The sequence below is a fragment of the Gymnogyps californianus genome, chromosome 1, assembly GCF_018139145.2.
Source record: "Gymnogyps californianus isolate 813 chromosome 1, ASM1813914v2, whole genome shotgun sequence".
Lineage (NCBI taxonomy): Eukaryota > Metazoa > Chordata > Aves > Accipitriformes > Cathartidae > Gymnogyps > Gymnogyps californianus.
In genome coordinates, this window is record NC_059471.1 from 59657734 (window position 1) to 59678659 (window position 20926).

The 20926-nt window shown below is 38.3% G+C and overlaps 1 protein-coding gene across 2 annotated transcripts in view; it reads left to right on the plus strand.

Annotated features, from left to right (window-relative positions):
- The window catches only part of PCCA (propionyl-CoA carboxylase subunit alpha), a 305187-nt gene that overhangs the window by 161558 nt on the left and 122703 nt on the right, over positions 1-20926 (plus strand). For both annotated transcript variants that reach the window (XM_050915340.1, XM_050915341.1), the window contains one exon: positions 3851-3953. In XM_050915340.1, coding sequence (XP_050771297.1) covers positions 3851-3953 — 103 coding nt within the window. The remainder of the gene's footprint in view (positions 1-3850; positions 3954-20926) is intronic.

The following is a 20926-nucleotide window of genomic DNA, read 5'->3' on the forward strand; positions in this document are numbered from 1 at the left end:
TTTCTATCTTACCCATTTTGCTTTTAATTTTTATTCTTCCCAATCAGAAAACAGTCACTTTTCAAGTATTAAGTAACAGACCGGGGCATGTAACCAGGGCTTGTTTGTTTTGTGTGGTGGTTTTTTTTTTTTTTCCTATAATTGATAGTAGGAAACACATTTCTAGGACAAAATGCAAATGAGACTGTTATGCGAAAAATGACCTTTTATGTAATTTAATTTGAAGTTGGTTATGTAAAGTAATTGCATGAACCTTTTTGACTCAGCTTGGGGGATACTGGGATAATATTGATTTAAGCAATCATAACATCAGGGAAATGAGAGAGTAATACTTTTTCCTTGTCTTCCTTCCAACCAGGGTTCTGTCATTTAGTAGTAATAGGTGCATGCAGTCTAGTTTTAAATAATATGAACAACAGTGCTTCCACTCCTTTAGTTGTGACTTAATTTTATAGCCGTTAATCCTGTTTTACATTCACCTTATATAATTCAACTCAGTGATGATAGTGATAATGCAAAAGTATATCCCACATTGAGCAGAGAGATTTGGGAGCTGGTTTACGTTTTATGGTGGAGATGAAATCTCCATGTAGCCTAGGAGTCTGCAGTGATGAGAGTAGGAAAGAGCAATGGCAGAACTTCCCATGTTGGAAGCTGGGGAACCTTTTCTACTTACTCATTTCATTCCCTATCAAGGCAGCACTTGGACAAATGCCCCAGAGATAGCTTTGTTACTTTTCAGATTGATCTTCTGCATGGTGAACATGAAAGGCTGCATTGTTATATTTTTATTGATGGTGAATATTAACTTATACCTCAAGACACCCAATTGAAATCCTGAGGGGTGGCTTCTAAAGTAAAATAATACTTGAAGTGAAACAAAGGTATCACTATCTGGAACATTTGTGTATTTCCAAATATAGTAATGTGATTGAAAGTTTAACTTCAAAAATGTTTAAAATTCTGCTGAGCATAGCAGCAGAGCAAGAGCAGAAGGCGAGGGAAATGGGAGTGGAGTTCAGAGAACTAAGGCGGTACTGACAGCAGTCTGTCTTGTGTAATAAAGGTAAATTGTCATCCTTAGGAAGCAGCCTTTAATCAAGCTTCCGAGGTACACCTCCAAAGTTATGCTAAGGACATTCTGTGGTAGGATTGTATCTTTATTGCCAAAGATCAAAACCTAGTTTTGGTATGTTCTTGTTAACAGTTTATATTATCTCCCAGAAATCCCACATTGGATACTACAGTCATGACCGGTTTTCTGCTTGCCACATCTGTGCCACAACTAATGCAAATAGCAACAAATAGAGAAAGCGGATAAATATTTTTTTCATGTTTGTGATAATGAAGTTGTGAATGCAACTCTTGATCAGTTGTTAACCTGTTTCAAATTATTGACCTTTGTACACTGTTTGGAGTTTGATTTTTATTGAAGATACAGGGAGAAAATAGTTTTTGCAGCACAGCAAGCGCAAAAGCAGTTATTGATTTCATCCAAGATGAAGGTCACGCAATAAAAACTTCAAACTGGGATCTTTCTAGTTTTACCTTGTTCCTTTATATGAGTTGATACTACCAGTGTGTGTTGGAGCAGGTGGGAACATGCAGTTTTGGTCACACGGACTTGTCATGGGTGTTAGGCAGGGTGACTGAAAAGCAAAGGTTTTAGGATAGATTTCTGATGTGTCTTTAGCTGAGACATGTAAACAAATCATCAATTTTAGATACAGCATTTTGGAAAAATGATCTCAGAGCTTCTTCACTGTGTGTATACAATTGGAAAATTGGTACATTTCAGAGCCAGATAGTTGATGTTATTGCATTATGTAATTATATAAGGCTTATATATACATGTATGTGTGTGTATATATACACAAATAATACAAAAGTTCAGCGTTTTTTGACTTCCGCTTTGCAGTCAGTTTTTCTAGTAACTGGCAAAGGAAAGATCAAATTTGTTTCTCAAGCCAGTTCCCCAAGCTTTCAGCATTTGTATTTCTGCATGCGTTTGTTCAAGTGAAGACAGTTTCCATTTCAAGGCAGATAAAAAAATAATAAACACTGAGCAAAGGTAGTTGCAGTAATCTTTAGCCAGAATATGTTAATATGGACTAAATTAAAAATAGATTGATGCAGATTTGCTGGCTTTTGTTATTTTTAAATTTACATTTTTTTGGCCTGTGACAGCTCCTTTGTACTGTTAGCTGGAACTGTAATGAGTGTGTTTCCATCACCGTGGCATGACTGCATTGCTGAGGTGGACTCTAAGCAGCCTCTTTACTTATCCATATTTAATGTTCCCAGTGGAATGATGGGTCCTGTGAAGAAGATGTCCTGTTTTGAAATTGTGCACTTGTTACTGTAAAGTCTGCTCCAGTCCTTTTCAGAGGCCTCCATTCTGGTTTTCTTGAGGATCATATTAATCTTATTTTATGCTACTGATAGAAATTGTCACTTGCTGGTGACCAGTACTGGGGAATGTGAATTAACATTACATGCAGTAGTGCTGAGGTGATGGGAGAGTGGAGGTGTAGAAGGGAGCTGTGTAACTTGTTTCTCTGCTGCAGGACTGGAAGCAAATGTGCCCCCCTGGGCAGAGCTGCTCAGGGAGATACAGCCTTCTGAACCCCTTCCCCCGCCTCTTCCCCCATCCCTTCGTGTGAAATCTGTACTTGCCAGGGATGATGGCATTTGCTGTGATATGTACACATAAAGCACTTTTTGAGAGCTGTGTTGTAACTCCTAAGTCTTTCAGTCTTAACCTTTATTTTTTTTTAACTTTATTCATTATGTTATCCTCGCCTCTGGCTTTTGAAACACTTTTGCTTTCATCTGTGCAAAATCTCTCTCCTGAGGATAAAGTTTGCCTCTCTTTCTCCATGACAATTCAGCTTTGCACTTCCTGTCCTCTTCTACATCAGCTTTAACTTCCTGCCACTGCCGTATGGACTGAGTACTTTACTTGTCTTTTTGCTCCCTTTCACATCAGTTTTGACTGTTCTACTTCTCTGGTGACACCAGTCTTGGCCACCTATTTGCCAGCTTTTCATACCAAAACTGTGTTGTGCGATTTCTAACCTAAAGATGGGGAGGGCAAAGTTCTGTCACTGTGCTCTGTCTTTTAGCCTGCTGAATGGACAATTGAATTTCTAGTTAACCTTCACTTTCTGGAACAAGACCAGGTTGGGTGAAAACCCGCTTCCAATCACCCTGGTTTGCACCTTTTTGTCCAAACCTTTATTAGCTTGCCTGCCTTCAGATTGTAGGCTACTTTGAGCCATTTTCTGCTTATGAAGTGCCAAACATGACTTTGACTCCATTAGTTGCAAACTAATGATTACACAAATGGCACTAAATGACCCAGGGCTGACGACTAGTTTTATCCCCATTTATTTCTGGGGTTTGTACTGTTGTGTTATCCCTTTGCTTGGAAGATTTGTAGCCTTTGCAAGGTAAAGTACTGAGAAAGTGTGCTGTATATTTTGAGTAAGTTCTAATGTACAGATGGATTCCTTACCAGCATGAAGCACAATATGTCAACCAGTGACATTTCAGTAACGAAAACAAGATGCTGCAGCATCGTTCAGTTTTTTTTTCTTTCAGTTGTCAAATTGTTTTTAACAGAGATACCAGTGTTAGCAGCAGGGCTGATCTGTATGAAAACATGCAATTTAAACTCTGAAACTCAGAGCGTCTGCTATGCTAAGCCTCATCTTAATTTAGAGGGAAAAAATGTAGGTTTCATGTATAAGGACTGAGCAGTGTCTTCACTGGTAGTTGTTACTTTTTGTGTCTGTGTTGGTCTGTGGTATCTAATTTTTTTTTTTTTAAACTGCTTTCTGAAAACTAGGACACAAGTTGACAGATCTTGAAAGAAGAGAACTACTGGCAACAGCAGCGTCTTTGTACGTGGCTGAACAACTGAGATCACAGCGATTTCTAGGGACTCCAAGGTAAGTTCATTTCTAGGAACTCAGATGTGCTGATGTGTTTTGTTAATGGCATCTTCTTATGCATGAGAGACACTGGTGAGAAACTGCATGGTTTCTTAATATAGTCTGTTTTTTCTAAATTCAAATGAGCTGTGGCTTACATTTCCCTACTCACACCAGTCATACATGATTATTTTTATTCTACATATTAGCAAACTAATAGGCACAAAAATGTGTTACAAGCCAGTACAGTAATTAATGCACATCAGGAGTTTCATTAATGCAAAATGTTGCTGCATTAGTAACTAACCACAAATTGAGCATCACAAATTTCCCATGTGCCCATTTGAAGCGATCTAAGCACTTTGGGATAATATGAATATTCAGCTACAGAGCTTTAAAATATTGTGGATTCATGAGTAATTTGCTACCTTGATGAAGGACCCTAATAGTTTAGGGTCTGATTCTGAAAACACTTTCTGACTGGTAAATGCTGGAAGAGTCAGCACCTTGCTTTAAGTATGTTTTTTGGTGCTTTTGTTCCCCGACTCCCTCATTCTTTTGGATAGTAGCTGCTAGTGACCTAGGTAGTACTGTTAATTGGCCAGCCATTGCAGTAGCTTGTGTCAAAATACGAATTCACTTCTTCGGCTTTTTGGAACAGTATGCTTTTTTCCTCTAGGATGTTTCTGGCTTTCGTTGTCCTCTGGCCCATCATTGTCAATGCCTTGAGACCTTCTATTAGAACAATTGAATTTGTGAAACTTGCTTGGGTAGTTGGTGTTTGCAACGGTTGCATACAATGAATCCTAACTTTAGCATGACTCCTTCTTCTTGCCTCACATTCTTTAATGTAGTTGCGTGTGTGTGTGTTTGTGTGAGAGGGAAGTCAGAATGCAGGATAGACATTATTCACATTCCATGCCAGTGGTTTGACAGTGTATTCTATTACTGATTTTACAGTGGTCAGGAATAAATCAAATGTGGTTTCAAGAAGTCTTTATTTTTATTTGTACCCACAAAGATAAATAGTACCATATGGTGTTAAAAAAAGGAAAAAAAGAAAAAAAAAAGAGACAGTTAGGGCAAGCATAACGGCTTTGTAATGTATAGCATATGTAGGGCTAGGTCACTGCTTGCCTTATGCACCTACAGGGGAAAGTAAAGCACCTTTTTATTTCCTTCCACGAGTTATATCCTTCATAGCAAATGGCATAAAGAGAAGAACAGACACTCAAAGGCCACTGTTCCCTAAGTAAAAGATGAATGAGGGAAAATGAGGAGGAGCCTTGATTGTAGTTTTTACTGGCCAGCATAGGAAGTTAAGTAGTCTGGTACTGCTATAGAGACGTAATGGATTACTTTGTACTTAGAGTAGGGATAGGAATTGTTGATTTAAGTAGTGATTCTCAAACTGCTATTGCATTCCCTGCTCTGATTTGAGATTTCTTTCTCTGGCCTGTAAAATGTTCTTACTTGCTGAAAAGAAAAGGAGTCCAATTTTTGAAGAATCTTTTAATGTTTTCTTTCTGTTGCAAGTATTTCCTTTCAGTACTAGGTATCTGTGTATCTTAATAGAAAAAGACATATACAACTTAACTGAGATATCAGATATGTAAACGAAGTATTGCACTGAGCAATCAGGCATGGTCATTCATCTCTTTTTGTGCTGCATTAGGGAAAAAAATACACCCCTGCTTTGAAAAAAAAATAGCTTATTTTTGGAGTCCTAGTCTAACTCTCTCACATATATTCCTCCACCGTGAGCAGAGTCTGACCCCATGCAGTTTGTAAGACTAGATTAAGGTCTGATTTTTCAGATTTTAAATGGTGAAGCTAACAAATCTTTTCAGCACAGGGAAGATCACTTTCTCTTGCCATGGTGGGGTGTACTTATGTTGAACTCAGCTTTCAAAGGATGATCTTTTCTGTCTGTTGAGGTATATGCAGATCTGGAATGAATCCTTCAGAAGTTGAGCCTTAAATTTTCTCCAAGTGGTGGCTGAGTGTGGTTCTTATTGAATAGGTCATGGTTTCAATCCTTATACATTGTTAGATCTGCTTGTTTTAATGATAGTAAAGCTGCCAGTTTGAGGCCAAGTAGGGACAAGATAATGCAAAAAGGCTTACTGGTAAGTAAATTCTGAAGAAAACCAAACCTGATAATGATACCCTTTCCCCAAAGTCATGCAACTCCTTCAGAGAAAAAGTCCAAGAAACAAAGGCAGAATGAGGTCAAAGGACTGTTCAGTGTCCTGGACAGTGTTCTCCATTCCTTAGAGCAGCTAGTGGACTCCCTCTAGAGGGGACTGAGGACTGTGGAGCGTACAAGTTACTGCAGTCCCATCAAGGATCCTTCACGGCATGTCCTTGACTTACCCAAACTGCATCTGACTTGTTTTTGAAGGTGTTCCATGTCATGGGTACTTTTTAGGGAGCAGGATTGTGGCCATAGAAAGCACATCTTTATTGGTATGACTGCAATCTGTTTGAAAAATGTTAGTAAACAAAAAGTATAGGGTAGGAACCTGTGCTACTGGCAACAAATCAAAAAGGCCAGTTGTAATCTTGGATGTGGTTCACTGTGGCAGAGTTGGGCATTTGGAGTCTGTGTGAATTTTAAATCCATGTTGCAGGATGTAAGCAGATTAGACAGACTGCACGCTCCAAAGTTGATCCATAACATTCCCCTAATGGTTTGGAAAAGTACATTGACATGTTGATCATTATCTTCAAAATTTTGGCTCTCTGGCACTATTTATGTTGACAGCATTTTTTTCTTTTGCATGTACTGAAAGCAATTGAAGAATTTTTGTGTAAGGAATTGCACTGAAAAGTAGTATTTTGAAATCATGCATTATTTCTTCTAAACTTGTCACAGCTGTCAAATAGACAGTTTTCTGCTGAACTTGAGTTATATGCTTATCTTTGGTTTTGGTTTGTTTTCTTTTCCCTTTTGGGAGCCATATTTATAATATACATTCTTTTCACAACTGCAGGGGTATTTTGGGTTCCCTTTTTTCCCCATGATTTATTCAGCCCAAGCTCAGGATTGTTACTCTAGTCAGATAGATAGAAAGAACCATGCTTGAAGTCTTCACAGAAGCTCCACCTTTCACTATCAGGGCTACTGAAACTGTAATCAGATGAAGCACAGCTGAGCCAGATGAAGGAATCGTTGTCCCAGCCTGCTCCTCCCTTGGTGTCTGCCTTTCCTCCTCCTCCCCCAGGTATGCAGGTGTGATTTTGTGTGTAGTTGCTTTCTACTCTGGTTCTGCTGAAATGACCCGTATTAGCATAGAAAAAGTTTAATAATAATTTACTTTAGATCATTCTGACAGAACCAGGTTAAGTACTCATGAAAAGTGAAATTATTCTGGAAGAGGTACAAGAGTGGGAATGTGTAGCAAGGAGGAAGAGGTGAGCAGAAGATGGCTCATAAAAGGGATGCAGAGGTGGGCCTTAGCTCTGTGCCACAGTTCAGACTAGTAGCAGCCTCATGTGGAGGGTTCTCCTCTACAGTTGATATTTGCAGGGATGTGACTGGAAAATATGTGTCTTGCAGTCCCCTGGGTGACTGAATCATCAAGTGTAAGGTTCTTGCTGATGATCAGCGACCTATTGCCTCATTAGGATCAAACACCCAACTTCCTTCAGCTAGTTTCATTAGATGTGACCCCTGCAGTGGGATTCTTTGTTGTAGTAGTTTGTGTGGCGTTGAGGTTAATACAGGCCACAAGCCAAAGGCTGGTTTGCCTTTCCTGTGTTAGAATAAATGGTATTATGATTTGGGTGGAGCACCCACAGGTGAGTTTCCACTGTCTGCATTGCTATGTGCCCTTGGTCTCACCAACAGTCTCCTAGGATTAATTTGCCAACTGTTAGCTAGAACGGCTGCTGGAGACCTGTGCATGCTCAGAGTTACAGGAATATAGGCATTTACTTTTGTTACACAACTGAATATTTAGAGCATTTTCTGTGTGGGTTTTTTTTTTTTAATTTAACTGGTTGTTATTTAACCAGTTTTCTTGGGAAAAAGGTTGTTGTGGGGTGGTTTGGTTTTTTGGTTTTTTTTTGTTTGTTTGTTTTGTTTTGTTTGTGTGTTTGGTTTTTTTGAAAGATGATTAGCTAATGAAATTGCTTGGTATTTTCTGAGTCAGATACTAATGTGAATATTTCACTGTGATATCCAGATAATAGGGGCACATGTTTCCTACAGGAAAGAGCCATGAATGATTGATGATTGTTTCATTGTTCAGCTTTCAGTTATTTTACCTAAGACTTTTCCTACTTACTCTGTAGTCCAGTTTATTGTGAAACTGGTGCCACCCACAGCTGCTGAACAGATTTACAGCATCTAGTAAAATCCCAAGGTCTTCTAGACAGAACTCGATCTTGTTTCAAGTGGAAACATATTTTGGCTGAAGTGAATCTAGCTTATTTTACGTCTGTTTGATGTAGTTAGCCTTTGAGACCAAAAATGATGTTGTACAGTTGAATCTTCACATTTTGGCTTCAGGCTTGTTTTCATTAGTGGGTTGGGAGGGGAATAGCAGAGTGACTCTCCAGGTGTGGCTACATCATGCTATCTCATGGGTCTACTAATGTGATGTTTATACTTCTAAACCCAATTGCCTACAGCACTTCCTCTGCATTGCTTGTGTTGGCTGCTAAGTGTATTTTCCTAATTTTTCTATGGGTTTTACCCTTTCATCATTTACGACTTGGAAAAAACCAGTGAGGCTGCATGCCCATATTACCTGATACTACATGCAAAAAGATGGTAACACATTGGAAAATGTTTTATCTTGCTAGCAAAAAACCCTAAAGGTTTTTCTTGCTCATGTATTTAATATAGGAGACTGGGATTAGGGAGTCTTGAGTTAAATTCCTAACTGTTCTTGTGGGACCTTAGAGAAGTCAGTTGGATTGGGCCTCAGTTTACAAAAAGACAAAATGGCCTTAATACTTTACTGCATTATTGAGGTTTTGTAAATATTTATTTATCAACATGTATAAAGTATTTTGAGACCTAAAATGGATGATGCTTTCTAAGCATGAAATAATACTTTCACAGGAAGGGTAAGTGTATGGTGAGAAATTACAGATAAAATACAATCAAGTTGTTGTCAAGTTCTGAAATAACTGGGCTGAATTTTTATATGTTTTAAAATTCTGAAAATCCAAGGGTCCAGTGCAGTGGACATAACACGTCTGGTGAACTGCAAGAACAGAAATGGATATGTTTAGCTTTTTAATGAATTATTGTAGGTTCGCGTCTAAGTTGATTTGGTACAGATATATTGACGTAAATCCTCAGGTACACTTAGTAATGATGGTTCGGATGCCTGCTTTGCCTTGCCATTGCATGATTAGGGCAGTGAGGGAACTGCTCAGAGAGCAGTGGAGCCCCGCACCTCTCAGGCATGCTTGCTTTCACATAGACTACACCTATTACCCTGCTGGAATCTGGGACAGAGCCAGCTCTTTGCCAGCCTAGGGCTTCCCCATATGGAAGGATGGTCAGCTGCCCAATAGGAGAGCTTTCTGGCTCTCCTGCACTGCTGGAGCAGCACAAAATAAGGTTATGTTACATTAATTTTAAGAAGGAGGAAGATGATGTCAGGAGAATTCACTAGAGTCATCCGAACTGGCCGCTTGGAAAAGAGGGAGAGTTCTTACTTGCAGCACAGTCACAGGCGCCGCTGAATTGTATCAACTGCATTACGTGATTTTTATTCCACACATCACCCCCCCACCCCGAACCACAGTAATAACATGAACAGTTATTGCAAGTACATCTAAATATTTATACTTTGCCTTACCCTACAAATACCCTCTAGTGTGACATAAAGATAAAACACTTTGTTTTCATTTGGTAAGGATGACTAAGTCCAGCCCACTTGTGGCTTTCTTCATTCCCTCACTTTGGAACTGTGCAGTCATCCTTAGCTCATGAAAATAACGCTGTCTTATCCTTACTGTTCTGGACCCCTGGTCAACAAGTCAAGCATTCTTTTCATGATTTACTGTTATGCCTTTGAAAGTCCTCGATATGTTTAGGTAACTACTGCAGCTTCAGACCATTATTCCACTGTGTGTTTTTTTTCTTTCCCCATAGACTGGCAAGGTACTAAGACTCTGTTCTTACTTTCTTTGTGTGATATCTTTGTTTATAATGGGCTCTTCTGATTGTTACAACCCTCTCTTGTCTCTTTAGGTGTTGCTTAATGTTGTTCTTTTGATCCCTCATAAATAATTACTTTTTTTTTTTTTGTAATCTTGCTTAATCACTGCTAAACCAGTTGCCCTATATAATATTCTAGCTGTCTTTAAAATCTGGTATTATTTACCATTCTACATTGTTCAGTTGCTTATCATGGAAAGAGGATTATATGTGCTAGAGAAAAACAAGTAGATGCAAATATATGAAGCAGGTATTTTTGGCCAGTGGAAGTGAACTTCTATGTAAAATATAAAAGTTGAAATGGGACATTTCAAGGTAGCATTTATGACTGTTTCTACAGAATGTATGTATCATTTTTTCTTTGATTGGATTATGTTATCAATTCTGATTCCATTAATTTAAGCAATATAAGGTATTTATATAGTTGTTTGAAAGCAGAGCCTTTGTTCCGTGTGATTCATGAACATATATTCCAGAAACAGAATGGTCTGTTATGGGAAATTTTCATAGCCTGTCATCCCTATGTCATTTGTAGGGAAAAAGGTGTCCTGAGCACTCAGGAATCCACGCTTGCTCAATCTTTAGAGTTGATAACCATTATGAAAACATTATGAAGATAATCATTATGAAAAGTTTGAACCTCACTGAGCATCTCTTGGGAAGATCCCCATAGCAGTGGCATGCATCTTGCTGAGGTGATTGCTGGTGGGAAAGCCGTTCACAAAAGTAAATGGACCTGGCTAAGTCCCTGTGTTTATTTTTTATTTTCACCATGTCTGCTGGGAAAACAGCAGCTGCTGTAGGAGCTTTATAGCTTCTGTGGCTACTGTTCACTTACTGTTGAAACTTGAATTTATGTAGTATACACATGTGAATGTTTTCTGTTGTGCTGCCATATTCCTGTCCCTTTTTAATTGTGAATCTGGCCCTTTTCTCATCCATGCTTTGCTTACGACCTCTTCTTCTGCAAGATCCTCTCTTTACCACAAGACCTCTCTCTCTTTCCTTTACTTTGATCCCTTTTATAAGCCCAACAATGCTGTCCTCTCATGCAGGTTTACACCTCCTAAACTTGTTCTTTAATATTTGTCTGTGTGTAAGAAGTGTGTGCATGAAACCGTAGAACTAACAAGGTGTGTGCTAATTGCCATGTGCTCCCTGGTCATTTTACAGCTATTTTTAGCATAGGTTTTTCTCTCCATCTGTGTATTTTATTTGGAGTTTCGAAGGGCAGAAATAAAGTTGTGTTGGAGGTTTTTATGGAAGGGCAAAGTTTTTCTTGACTTTGGGGGACTCTTAAGCTCAGTAAATGCATGTGTAACTGCATTCACGTGAGAAGTTTTATTGATGTTTCTTTCCTAGGATTATTAGTATAAAAAAGATAAGCATGAGCATCAGCACCTTACCTTGTGAAGTTCCTTGAGGCACTGGTTGTGTCCTGCTGTTTGTTTGTGTAGTATATAGCTTATTCTGGATGCTGTTGCAGTAGAAATGTTGTCAACAAAATATATGGGAAGAAAAAGTCTCTCATTCAATATTGTCTGCATACTTTTACATGTATGTGTCTTGATTTGTCCATTCTTTAGCATGCTTCCTTCCTTCATGGTTCACAAAGGCTGTAGCTAAATGTAAGATATTGATTGAAGGGATAGATAATTCATTTATACCTTTGTTATTGAGTATTACAATTTTCAACCGTTTCTTTTTCCTTTGATTCAACTGCAAAAGTGGGATGGGACACAGAATGGCCTCATTATTGTAGGAGTATTTCTCTGTTCCCTGCAATGATTCCAAAAGCTCTTGCACACTTCATCAGTATTATTGTAATTCTTTGGCTGCAGGATATTTGGCAGCTGTTGCACCCCACTGGCAAATCCTATTCAGACTTCACTTCCATTCACCATTGCCATTGGAGAATTGATTTCTCTCTCCTCTGCTCTAACCTTTCCCAATTCATTTTGGATTGTTCAATGTGAAACATTTTAATTTCATATCATACAGCCATTCAGCTCACAATCCTTTTTTAACCTGTCACCAGGGTAACAGCATAGCATGCTTTCTTTAGGCAATCAAGTTTTTATTTCACATGCTTAATGTTGCATTAAATGTTTGCATTTTGTTTAACCCTCTTAAATACTTTGAACTGTGGATATATTTTGCAGGGTAATGAAGTCTCTGATTTCAGTGTCAAGTCTTCACAGAAATTGCCTTACTTAAAATAAAAAATAAGAAATCAGAAGATGAATACAGTAATGAGAAGATTATTAATAAAATCCCAAATGGCTGAATGAGGCAAGCATCCGTAGAATGGCAAAAATATTTTTCTTCTGGAAAAACCTTCCAGAAGCTTATATTATAATCTTTAGACCTGCACTTTAGGATTAGTTTTACCTGTAAGTTCTGGTAATCAAATTAATGCAAATATAGGATTAACCATGCAATAACATGACTTTAAGAAGTGAAACGTCTGGCCTATACCTGTCAACCTGCTTCAAACTGCTTGCCAGATATGTGTGTGGAACTGTAAGCTGAATAGCAAGTGATTTATATACATAAAAATTAGAATTTAATGGGATGATGCAATTGATTAAAGAAATGCAGAATTTTTAAGTGTCTGTTTTTCCTCTACATGCAAACCATCATGGCATGAACAACAGGCTATTATCCATTTTATTGGAAATGCGAATAATAATGAATTTAGAGTACATTATCATAGCTGATTACAAAAATAAAATGAAATGGACATTTTCATATCTGAAGAAGCATTGATTTCTTATAACTGTGACCTTACAGAGCAAGTCCTGCTTGTCTTGGTAAAGGAATAGGACCAGCTAGGTTCGCCCCCACCTGTTTAGCTGGAATTTAAAAAAAAAAGTCTGTAATAGATGTCCTTAAAATACCCAGAATTTCATGTGCTATGTCTACAATTATAATTAGAGGTGTAGTGTTAAAGGCTTTTTATCTGTCTCGTTCTAGTCTCAAGTATGTAGGTATAAAAGATGTTGGGGGGGAAAAAGTATTTAATTTTAACGTAAGTGAAACTTAAGAACACGGCATTGCAAATAAACCCAGACTTTGCTCATTTATAATGAAATAAACCCACTATAATGAAAGCACTAATAATATACATTTTAACACTTAAGAATACTAATTTTACAAAGCTTCTCATTTGCAAAGTAGATCATACATATCTAGCATCGTTTAAAAAAACAAATGCAGAATATTTGTATTACTGTGCTAGCTGGAGTGTTTGAGTGTATTTGATAGAGGTCTTTTTGAGGAGACAGCTGCTTATTATAGATCAGACCCATAGAGTTGACTTTGTTACAATTTTTCTTTCAACAGTATATAGCTAACTATACAAGGATAGAAATGCAGTTTCTTCTATTAATTTCCAAGCTTTCTGTCCAGTTTCCTTTTTTCCCAAGTTGTACTATAAGCTACCAAATATTATTACCTGCCAAAAGAGGTTTGGCAGTGTTTTGTTACTGAATTTTGCCAAAAGGAGCCAAACATATGGTAACAGTTAATTTATTGGCTCTTCTAACCTCAAGGGAACTCTTACAGAGAGCATATTACCTTTTTATCTAACATATTTTAAATAAAAGAGCTGTTGGCTTGAAACTTGATATGCCAGTATAGAAGCTGACCTTCAGTGCAGTTATGCTCAATTCAGTCTTGTTTAAGGGTAAGATTAAAAGTGTAAACATACAAGATTGAGCTAAGACTTCTTTCTTTTCAACTTTTAGAGAGACAGGTCACTTCTGCATAGTTTTAGTGTGTGTGTGTTTAAGTGAAAATATTGAAGAAACATTTTCACGAGAAAAATGAGTCCTGCCTTTGTCTCAGAAGTCTTGGAGAGCTCTTTCTTCACTTTCTTGTTAAGATGTTTCCTGGTATGTGCATTATCAAGCGATAATAAAAAAAAAGAACATTTTTCATTTCTTTATATGTAAGACCACAGGCACATTTGTTGCTTTGTGACAATGTAGTTTTGTGTAATTCTAATGGGAGAAGTATTTGAGAGGTAACATGGCTAACTGTGCTGCTATTCACTGTCTTGGAGTTGAATCTCATGCCTGAGATTTGCACAACTCAAAATCAGTGATCTGCTACCTGCATTTGAGGTAGCCCTCTTTGTTCCGCCTTAGATGCTGTATATTTTTGTCTTTGTAACCTGGTGGTGTTGTGAATCTTAAAAGAAAAACTATATGGATACATCATCATATTTCAGATGGGACACTTGGGATAGATGGTGCCTGAAATAAAAAATATCCTGATTTTTGTTGGCTCATAGTAAGTATTCAAAGGCCTGGATATTTTTCCCTGGATCTGTGTTGAGACTGCTCAGATGACTTTTCCTTTTGTGATTATGGATGATTCTTTAATATCTTTCACTGACCATTCTTTAGTGGTTTACTTCTCTCTGTAATTAGATGTGGTGCTTGGAGTTTGTTTTGGCTGTGGCTTCCCTTAAACATGTGTCTTCAAAGCCTGTAGTGTGAGAAAGACTGGGCAGGAAAGAACAGCGCAGGAGCTGCTTCTTTTGAAACCAGGGATGTTTACCCATTGACTTAGAAAGGAGATGATGACAGGTCTTTATCCTGTCTCTCTGTGGTGCTTAGTAAAATTAGTCTTGCTGCAGTTGGTAGTGCGATGATACAAATAATTTATTTTGCCTATAGAATTCCAGATTTAAAAAGCACTTCAAAAAATCTGGAGTATTTGTTAAATTTTATCCTTCCTAGGCTTTAAGCTTCTGTCTGTACCCCAGTGTTGTGGTACGTGTTTCTGAGGCTCCTCTCTCTGCCATGGGTGGTGATCTGATACACCTTGATCACACAGTAATGATTTTCTCCAGGCCTTGCTGCCCATTTTTCTACCAGACACTGAAATTTAAAGCAGGTCCCCATCTGGCTGCACCCAGCCCTTAATGCCCTTAGACGAGGGAGATGCCATAAACCAACAGCTTTTCTCTGTTCGTTTCCTTGAACTAGTGAGAGCACTTCTCTTCTAAATCCTACATTTTCCCCACACCCCCCTGCAGCAAATACTTTTTTCTGGTTACTTGTATCCTCAGGCAAATCGTGATCATTTTAAGATGTTTACTAACATTAAGTCCACCTTACTCCTCTATTAGCTGTGATTTTTCCACTATTTGGTCTCAGACATTGCACGTCTACCTCTACTACAGGTTTCCTTTTCCCAGGTCTTAACACCTATTTTAAGTGAACCATTCTGAGTGAATCTCTATTCCAGTGATTTCCGAAGTCCTGGTAGTCTTATGGCCGTTTAAGCTTCCTCCTTACATTGGGCATTGCAGCACCGTTCCAGAACTCTCTTCTCTTCAACTTCCTCAACTTTCAGTCATTCATATGTGTCTTCTGTCCTGGTTTCGGCTGGGATAGAGTTAACTTTCTTTTTAGTAGCTGGTACAGTGCTGTGTTTTGGATTTAGTGTGAGAATGATGTTGATAACACTCCGATGTTTTAGTTGTTGCTAAGTAGTGCTTGTCTTAAGTCAAGGACTTTTCAGTCTCCCATGCTCTGCCAGCAAGCAGGTGTGCAAGAAGCTGGGAGGGAGCATAGCCAGGGCAGCTGACCTGAACTAGCCACAAGGGTATTCCATACCATGGAATGTCATGCCCAGTATATAAACAGGGGGGAGTTGGCCAGGAGGCGGGGATCGCGGTTTGGGAACTAACTGGGCATCGGTCAGCGGGTGGTGAGCAATTGCATTGTGCATCACTGGTTTTTTTGCTTCCCCCCCCTTCCTTTTTTTTTTTTTTGTTGCATTCCTTTTCATTACTATTATTATTATATTTCATTATTACTATTGTTAGTATTTTACTTTAGTTATTAAACTGTTCTTATCTCAACCCACGAGTTTTACTTTTTTTTTTCCCCTCTTTCCTCCTCCTCACCCCACTGGGAGGGGGAGGGGGAAACGGTTGTGTGGTGCTGAGTTGCTGACTGGGGTTAAACCACGACACTTCCCAGAAGCAAGGATTAGTGAGAGCTGAAAGCATTTTGCTGTTTCCAAGTTTAAAAAAGTTGGATTGCCATGAGAAATTCACAGCCTGTGAAGAGTAGAGCACAACTCATCAGAGACAAGGCCAGCTTGTCTCACACAGGAAGGCCCAGAAGGGGCTGCAGTCATCTGCATTTTAGAGAAATTATGTTGGATATGGACGAGGAGACTTTGGGCTTAGAGAGAGCATGGCTGTTGTGTGTGAATTCCCTCAGCAGGAGTGGGAGAGCACAAAGGAAGGGTTGGGGTTGAAGGCAAAGTTGTGAGAACCATTTCTGAACATCTTCCTAAGGTATCCTCTCTCAGCTGCCATACACTACTTCTGAAGGTGTATTTTGAAAATAGTTTGGCTCTTCCCTTGCTATTTGTTTGTTTCTTTACTGGTTATTGGTAGTTTTCCACCTAAATTTTCAGGAGATACCAGTGGGCATAGTTGCAGACACTGGATCAAAACCACTTAGGTAATGTATGTCATGTCATGTTTGTGCAACAGTTTTACTTTACATTTTCTGTTCAAAATGTGTCTGTTTTTTCTGTGTCAGAAAAAAGAGTCTTGATGTTCTTTTTGAACATCCTCTTGACCACACACAAGTTGTTTGCTCATGGTTGTTTGTAGAATAGGAACATTCATAGAAAAATATAGTTTTACGTATTAGGTTACTAAGGAAGAGGAACAGTACCATCTTTTTAAACAATATGTGTAGTCATATTCATTAAATAATAATTGGATGTGTAAGAAATCATGTTTAAAGAAAAATGTCTTTTCTACAGCATATAAAAATGTACCTATATGGCACACATTATATGTTATTTATATATTTTGTGTGTGTGAAAAATGTTTTATACTTAGGAAGTTTATTTCTTTCCTTTGTGAATTACGGAACTACTTTGATTAGTGCTGATTGTCTTGGCGAAGGGCAAGGAAGGAGAAGGAACTTCTAGTTAAGTACATTGTAGAAGTGTGACTACGTTCTTGTGCTGTTCTTATACCTTATTTAACTACCTACTGTTGATCATTGAATATTGGACTAGATGGATATTTGGGCCACCCAGTATTGCCATTTTTGTGTTCACATGCTATATTGACCATGATTCTCCCAAAATAAGCAGAAGGAAATCTATGTAGAAGACCCACTTTGTGTTAAACTTTATGTGCAGTTGTGTTATTCCCACTCCTTGGGTCCATCCCACCTACACAGCCTGGCTTCTCTACTTCAACTTCAGTCATCAGAAAGCTTAGTGGGCAAAAGTCTCTTTTATTAATACTGAGCATGAGGCACTAGCTGTTACAAATTTTTTGTCCTTCACAATCAACCCTAGTTTAATAATTTATTCTGAAATTCTTTCATTCACATGTGATGTGTATAACTTTAGCTAAGTAGGAAACCTACACGCAATTTTTTTTCTTACTGGCTTTCTTCTCTTTACTTGTGAGACCATAATATGAACAATGGCAGGTGTCCTATTAAAAGGATGAAAATATATGGAGGACAATAGAGATTTATCTTATTTTGAATACATATGACTTTGTTAAATAACAATTTGAGCCTGGGTTTCTGTGGCCCAGATTCATAGTGCCTAAGTAATGTAATAAATACAGGTAAGTGTCACCTAAAGGTAGTTCAGCCTATCTAAGGTCTAACTCATTGTGGAGAGGTACCTTTCTCTTTCCATTAGTTATAAAGGGAAAAGATGGTTAATATCAGGTGGCAGAAGCTCAGCAGTGTGAACTCTGGGTGTAAGCTGAAAATGCAGTAGAAGATATATTGAAGGTAACATGAGTCACTGGAGCTCTGCTATATGCTATAGTTGTCTAGACATGAAGAATTAGTACTTATTGAAGATATGCATGTTTTATGTTATCTAATATAATTTTTAATGAGCTCTTGGGGTTTTTCTCATCTGCTATTTTTTTCTCTTTAACTTAACAGAATTAGTGGCATTAATTTGTTCCATGGGAATCTAGTGCAGAAGAAATAGAGAACAAAGCTTTAGAATCCGTGAAACGTGCCACATTTTTTAGACGTTAGGGAGAGGAAGTAGCTGTCACATTGCCTGTCGGAAACTGGCTTGAGTACTTCTAGCCAAACGCTCTAATCACATTTGTCTGTGGTTTGGTAGATACATCATTGATATTTGTGCTGTCACCTAGCACTAGTTCTTGTGTATGCAGTAAAGAAGCGTCTTTTTGAAAAGCTAGCCACTGTCTAGAAAAAGATATTGTTGCAAATTAATCATTGTTCTTGGCCAGCTTCTGTTTCTTGTGCTGTGGCATACAGGATGGCTGGTAAGGGAAAATCTGACAATTCTTTTCTGGGACTGTGTGCCATCCTGAATGTGCATTCTGTGTATTGCCTGAATTAAGTCTCATATAGAGGAGAAATCACAACAGAACAAATATGGTCAGTACAGCTGTATTACAAAACTGATCTCATTGGCATGAGATGGTTAAGCTCTTGGATGTACTCTTTTGGTTCTGCTGCAACCAAGTTTGCAGGGGGTGGTAAACTCTGTGTGATGGGTGAGCTCTTACAATACTGTGGAACCCTACTGAAATCTGGTGCAAGCATTGTGTTTTCCAAGATGCGCAAAAAAATTAGTAGAATTCTGGTTTAAATAATGACCTTTGGGATATTGCATATGTGACAGGCTTCAGAGAGACCAAGTCAAATCATTGGTACTACAAAGTGTGGCAGAAATGCCATACTTCTAGCAATATAATCTGGTTAGTTCTGAGGAGGCTGACAGATCAAAAGGGGACAGTACTAAAGCTTAGGTAGGAGACCTAAATGAGACTATTAAAGACAGGAAAGACAACATTCAATACATAGTTCTTAACAATAACCTCAAAAAGATATTTGGAGGTGGTGTTCTATAAGAAGGTATTTTCAGTTTGGCTCTAAGACAGTTGGGTTTTTTTTTGTTAGCTTAGTATAATTTATAATATTTCATTAGTTTGCACACTGTGTTCCCTGTGGGCCTTGAAGAAGGCCGATGTTCTTACTCGCCGTGCTGTTGCCAAATTTCCTCAGAGGTGGCCTTATTCTGATGTCTTTCCTTTTCCCTTGGCTGTAGTAGTTGTCTCTCACTCCTGATCTGGTGCTTTGTTTAGTAAGTTGAGCAGGTGCTGACAGGTTTCACTGTGCTGGGTCTTATAAACTTTATTCTTTAAAGAAATGCTGCATTTCGGTCAGATGTTACTGCCTTTAATGGTGGATATGATAGTCCATAAGTGCAGATGTATATCTCTGAATAAGAAAGAGATAGGTTAATGTGTTTTTTGGGGATTAACCTTGTAAATTACTGATAGTTGGAGAAATAGTGATGTGTTCAAGAAGATATTATTATATAACAGGATAGAGGCAGCACTGGAATGTCAGGCCAAGATTTTTTCAAAATGGAAGTTTGAAATTTGATTCTAATATATGTATTTTGTCCTCCAAATTGGCAGAATGATTTTTCAAATGTGCTGCACTGTGCAGTATTCTCATTGCTTTCAACTGAGAGGAGCTGGCAGGTGCTAAACACTTCTTAACATAACTCTTTTTTACTGGAGCAACTAAATAAGGGGTTTTCAGCCTGAATTTCAGTATCAGGTTCTTGTTTACCTTTTAAACTATGGCCCAATATCTAAACTAAATACTGAGCTTATGGTTTTGAGGGAGTGCAATTGCAGAAATTGTCATTAAGATCAAAATCTCTTTACGTGAATAAAGGATTCTTCAGTAGTTAATCTAGCTGTCATTAGAGTGTGTACCAGTACAAGTGGATTACTAGTTCATGATGAGGAGCTGATACTCTCACTGTATGTATTTGACTTTTGTTTAGTTCTAGTCCAGTCCTGTGAACTGAATGCCCATTTGCGGCTGGAGTGTGCTGGGTGCAGTTCTGGAGCCTGGCTTCTGTCTTTCTTGCATCAGACAGGAACCTGGTTCCCGTGTCCTGAGACAATGTGATCCATGTTCTGCATTGTGATCCAAAGCAGCAGAAGTGCAGCTGATTGGGATAATTTGCTTTGAGAACTACTCCCGATCTGAACTAAAACACTGATGTTCTCACACCCACTGTATGTTGTCTTGATTACTTCTGAGAGATCATACTCTCCAGAACTTCTACTGAAAAAGTGGGTGAATAACTGAAATTCTAAATTCTGACAAAAGGGATGACGGATTAAAGCAGCAAATGTGTTTTGAATTCAGGTTTACAGCGGTTAGTGACAATTTAGTTTGAGATTAGTAGGCTGCAAGTCAGGCAGATTTCACTACTGGGATGAGTACAGCAAGCCTAACATGGAGTTTGCCTGGATGTTTCAAAAAATAATTGAGTATGGAAAGTAGTCTTATGTGTAGATGTAAAACTGAATGACTGTTACCTTATCAAGCTTATCAGTAGGTAATCTTTTAATCATTTCACCTCCATTTTTGTATTAGTAGTTTAGAGATTGCTTGCTGCCTATTTTTAACATGCACAGGAAACCTGTAATATTCTAAACTTAATACACAGTGAAAAATAGCACATTATTACTGAGCACAGCCATTGTTTGAATGGAGGTGCAGGAAGCAGGCTGCCCAACAAACAGCTACATCCCAATACCATCGTGTTACATGGAAGGATACAACTGCTACTGGATGATGCTAGCAGAAAAGCCGTAGTCCTCCCTACTGCATCACAGTGATTTGTTCTGAAGCTCTTCAAGCATTAAAAGAAAGTGAGATAATTATTGTAAGACTATTCCTAAATATCTGCACAATAAGAGAATTAATAAGGTTCCTTGTTC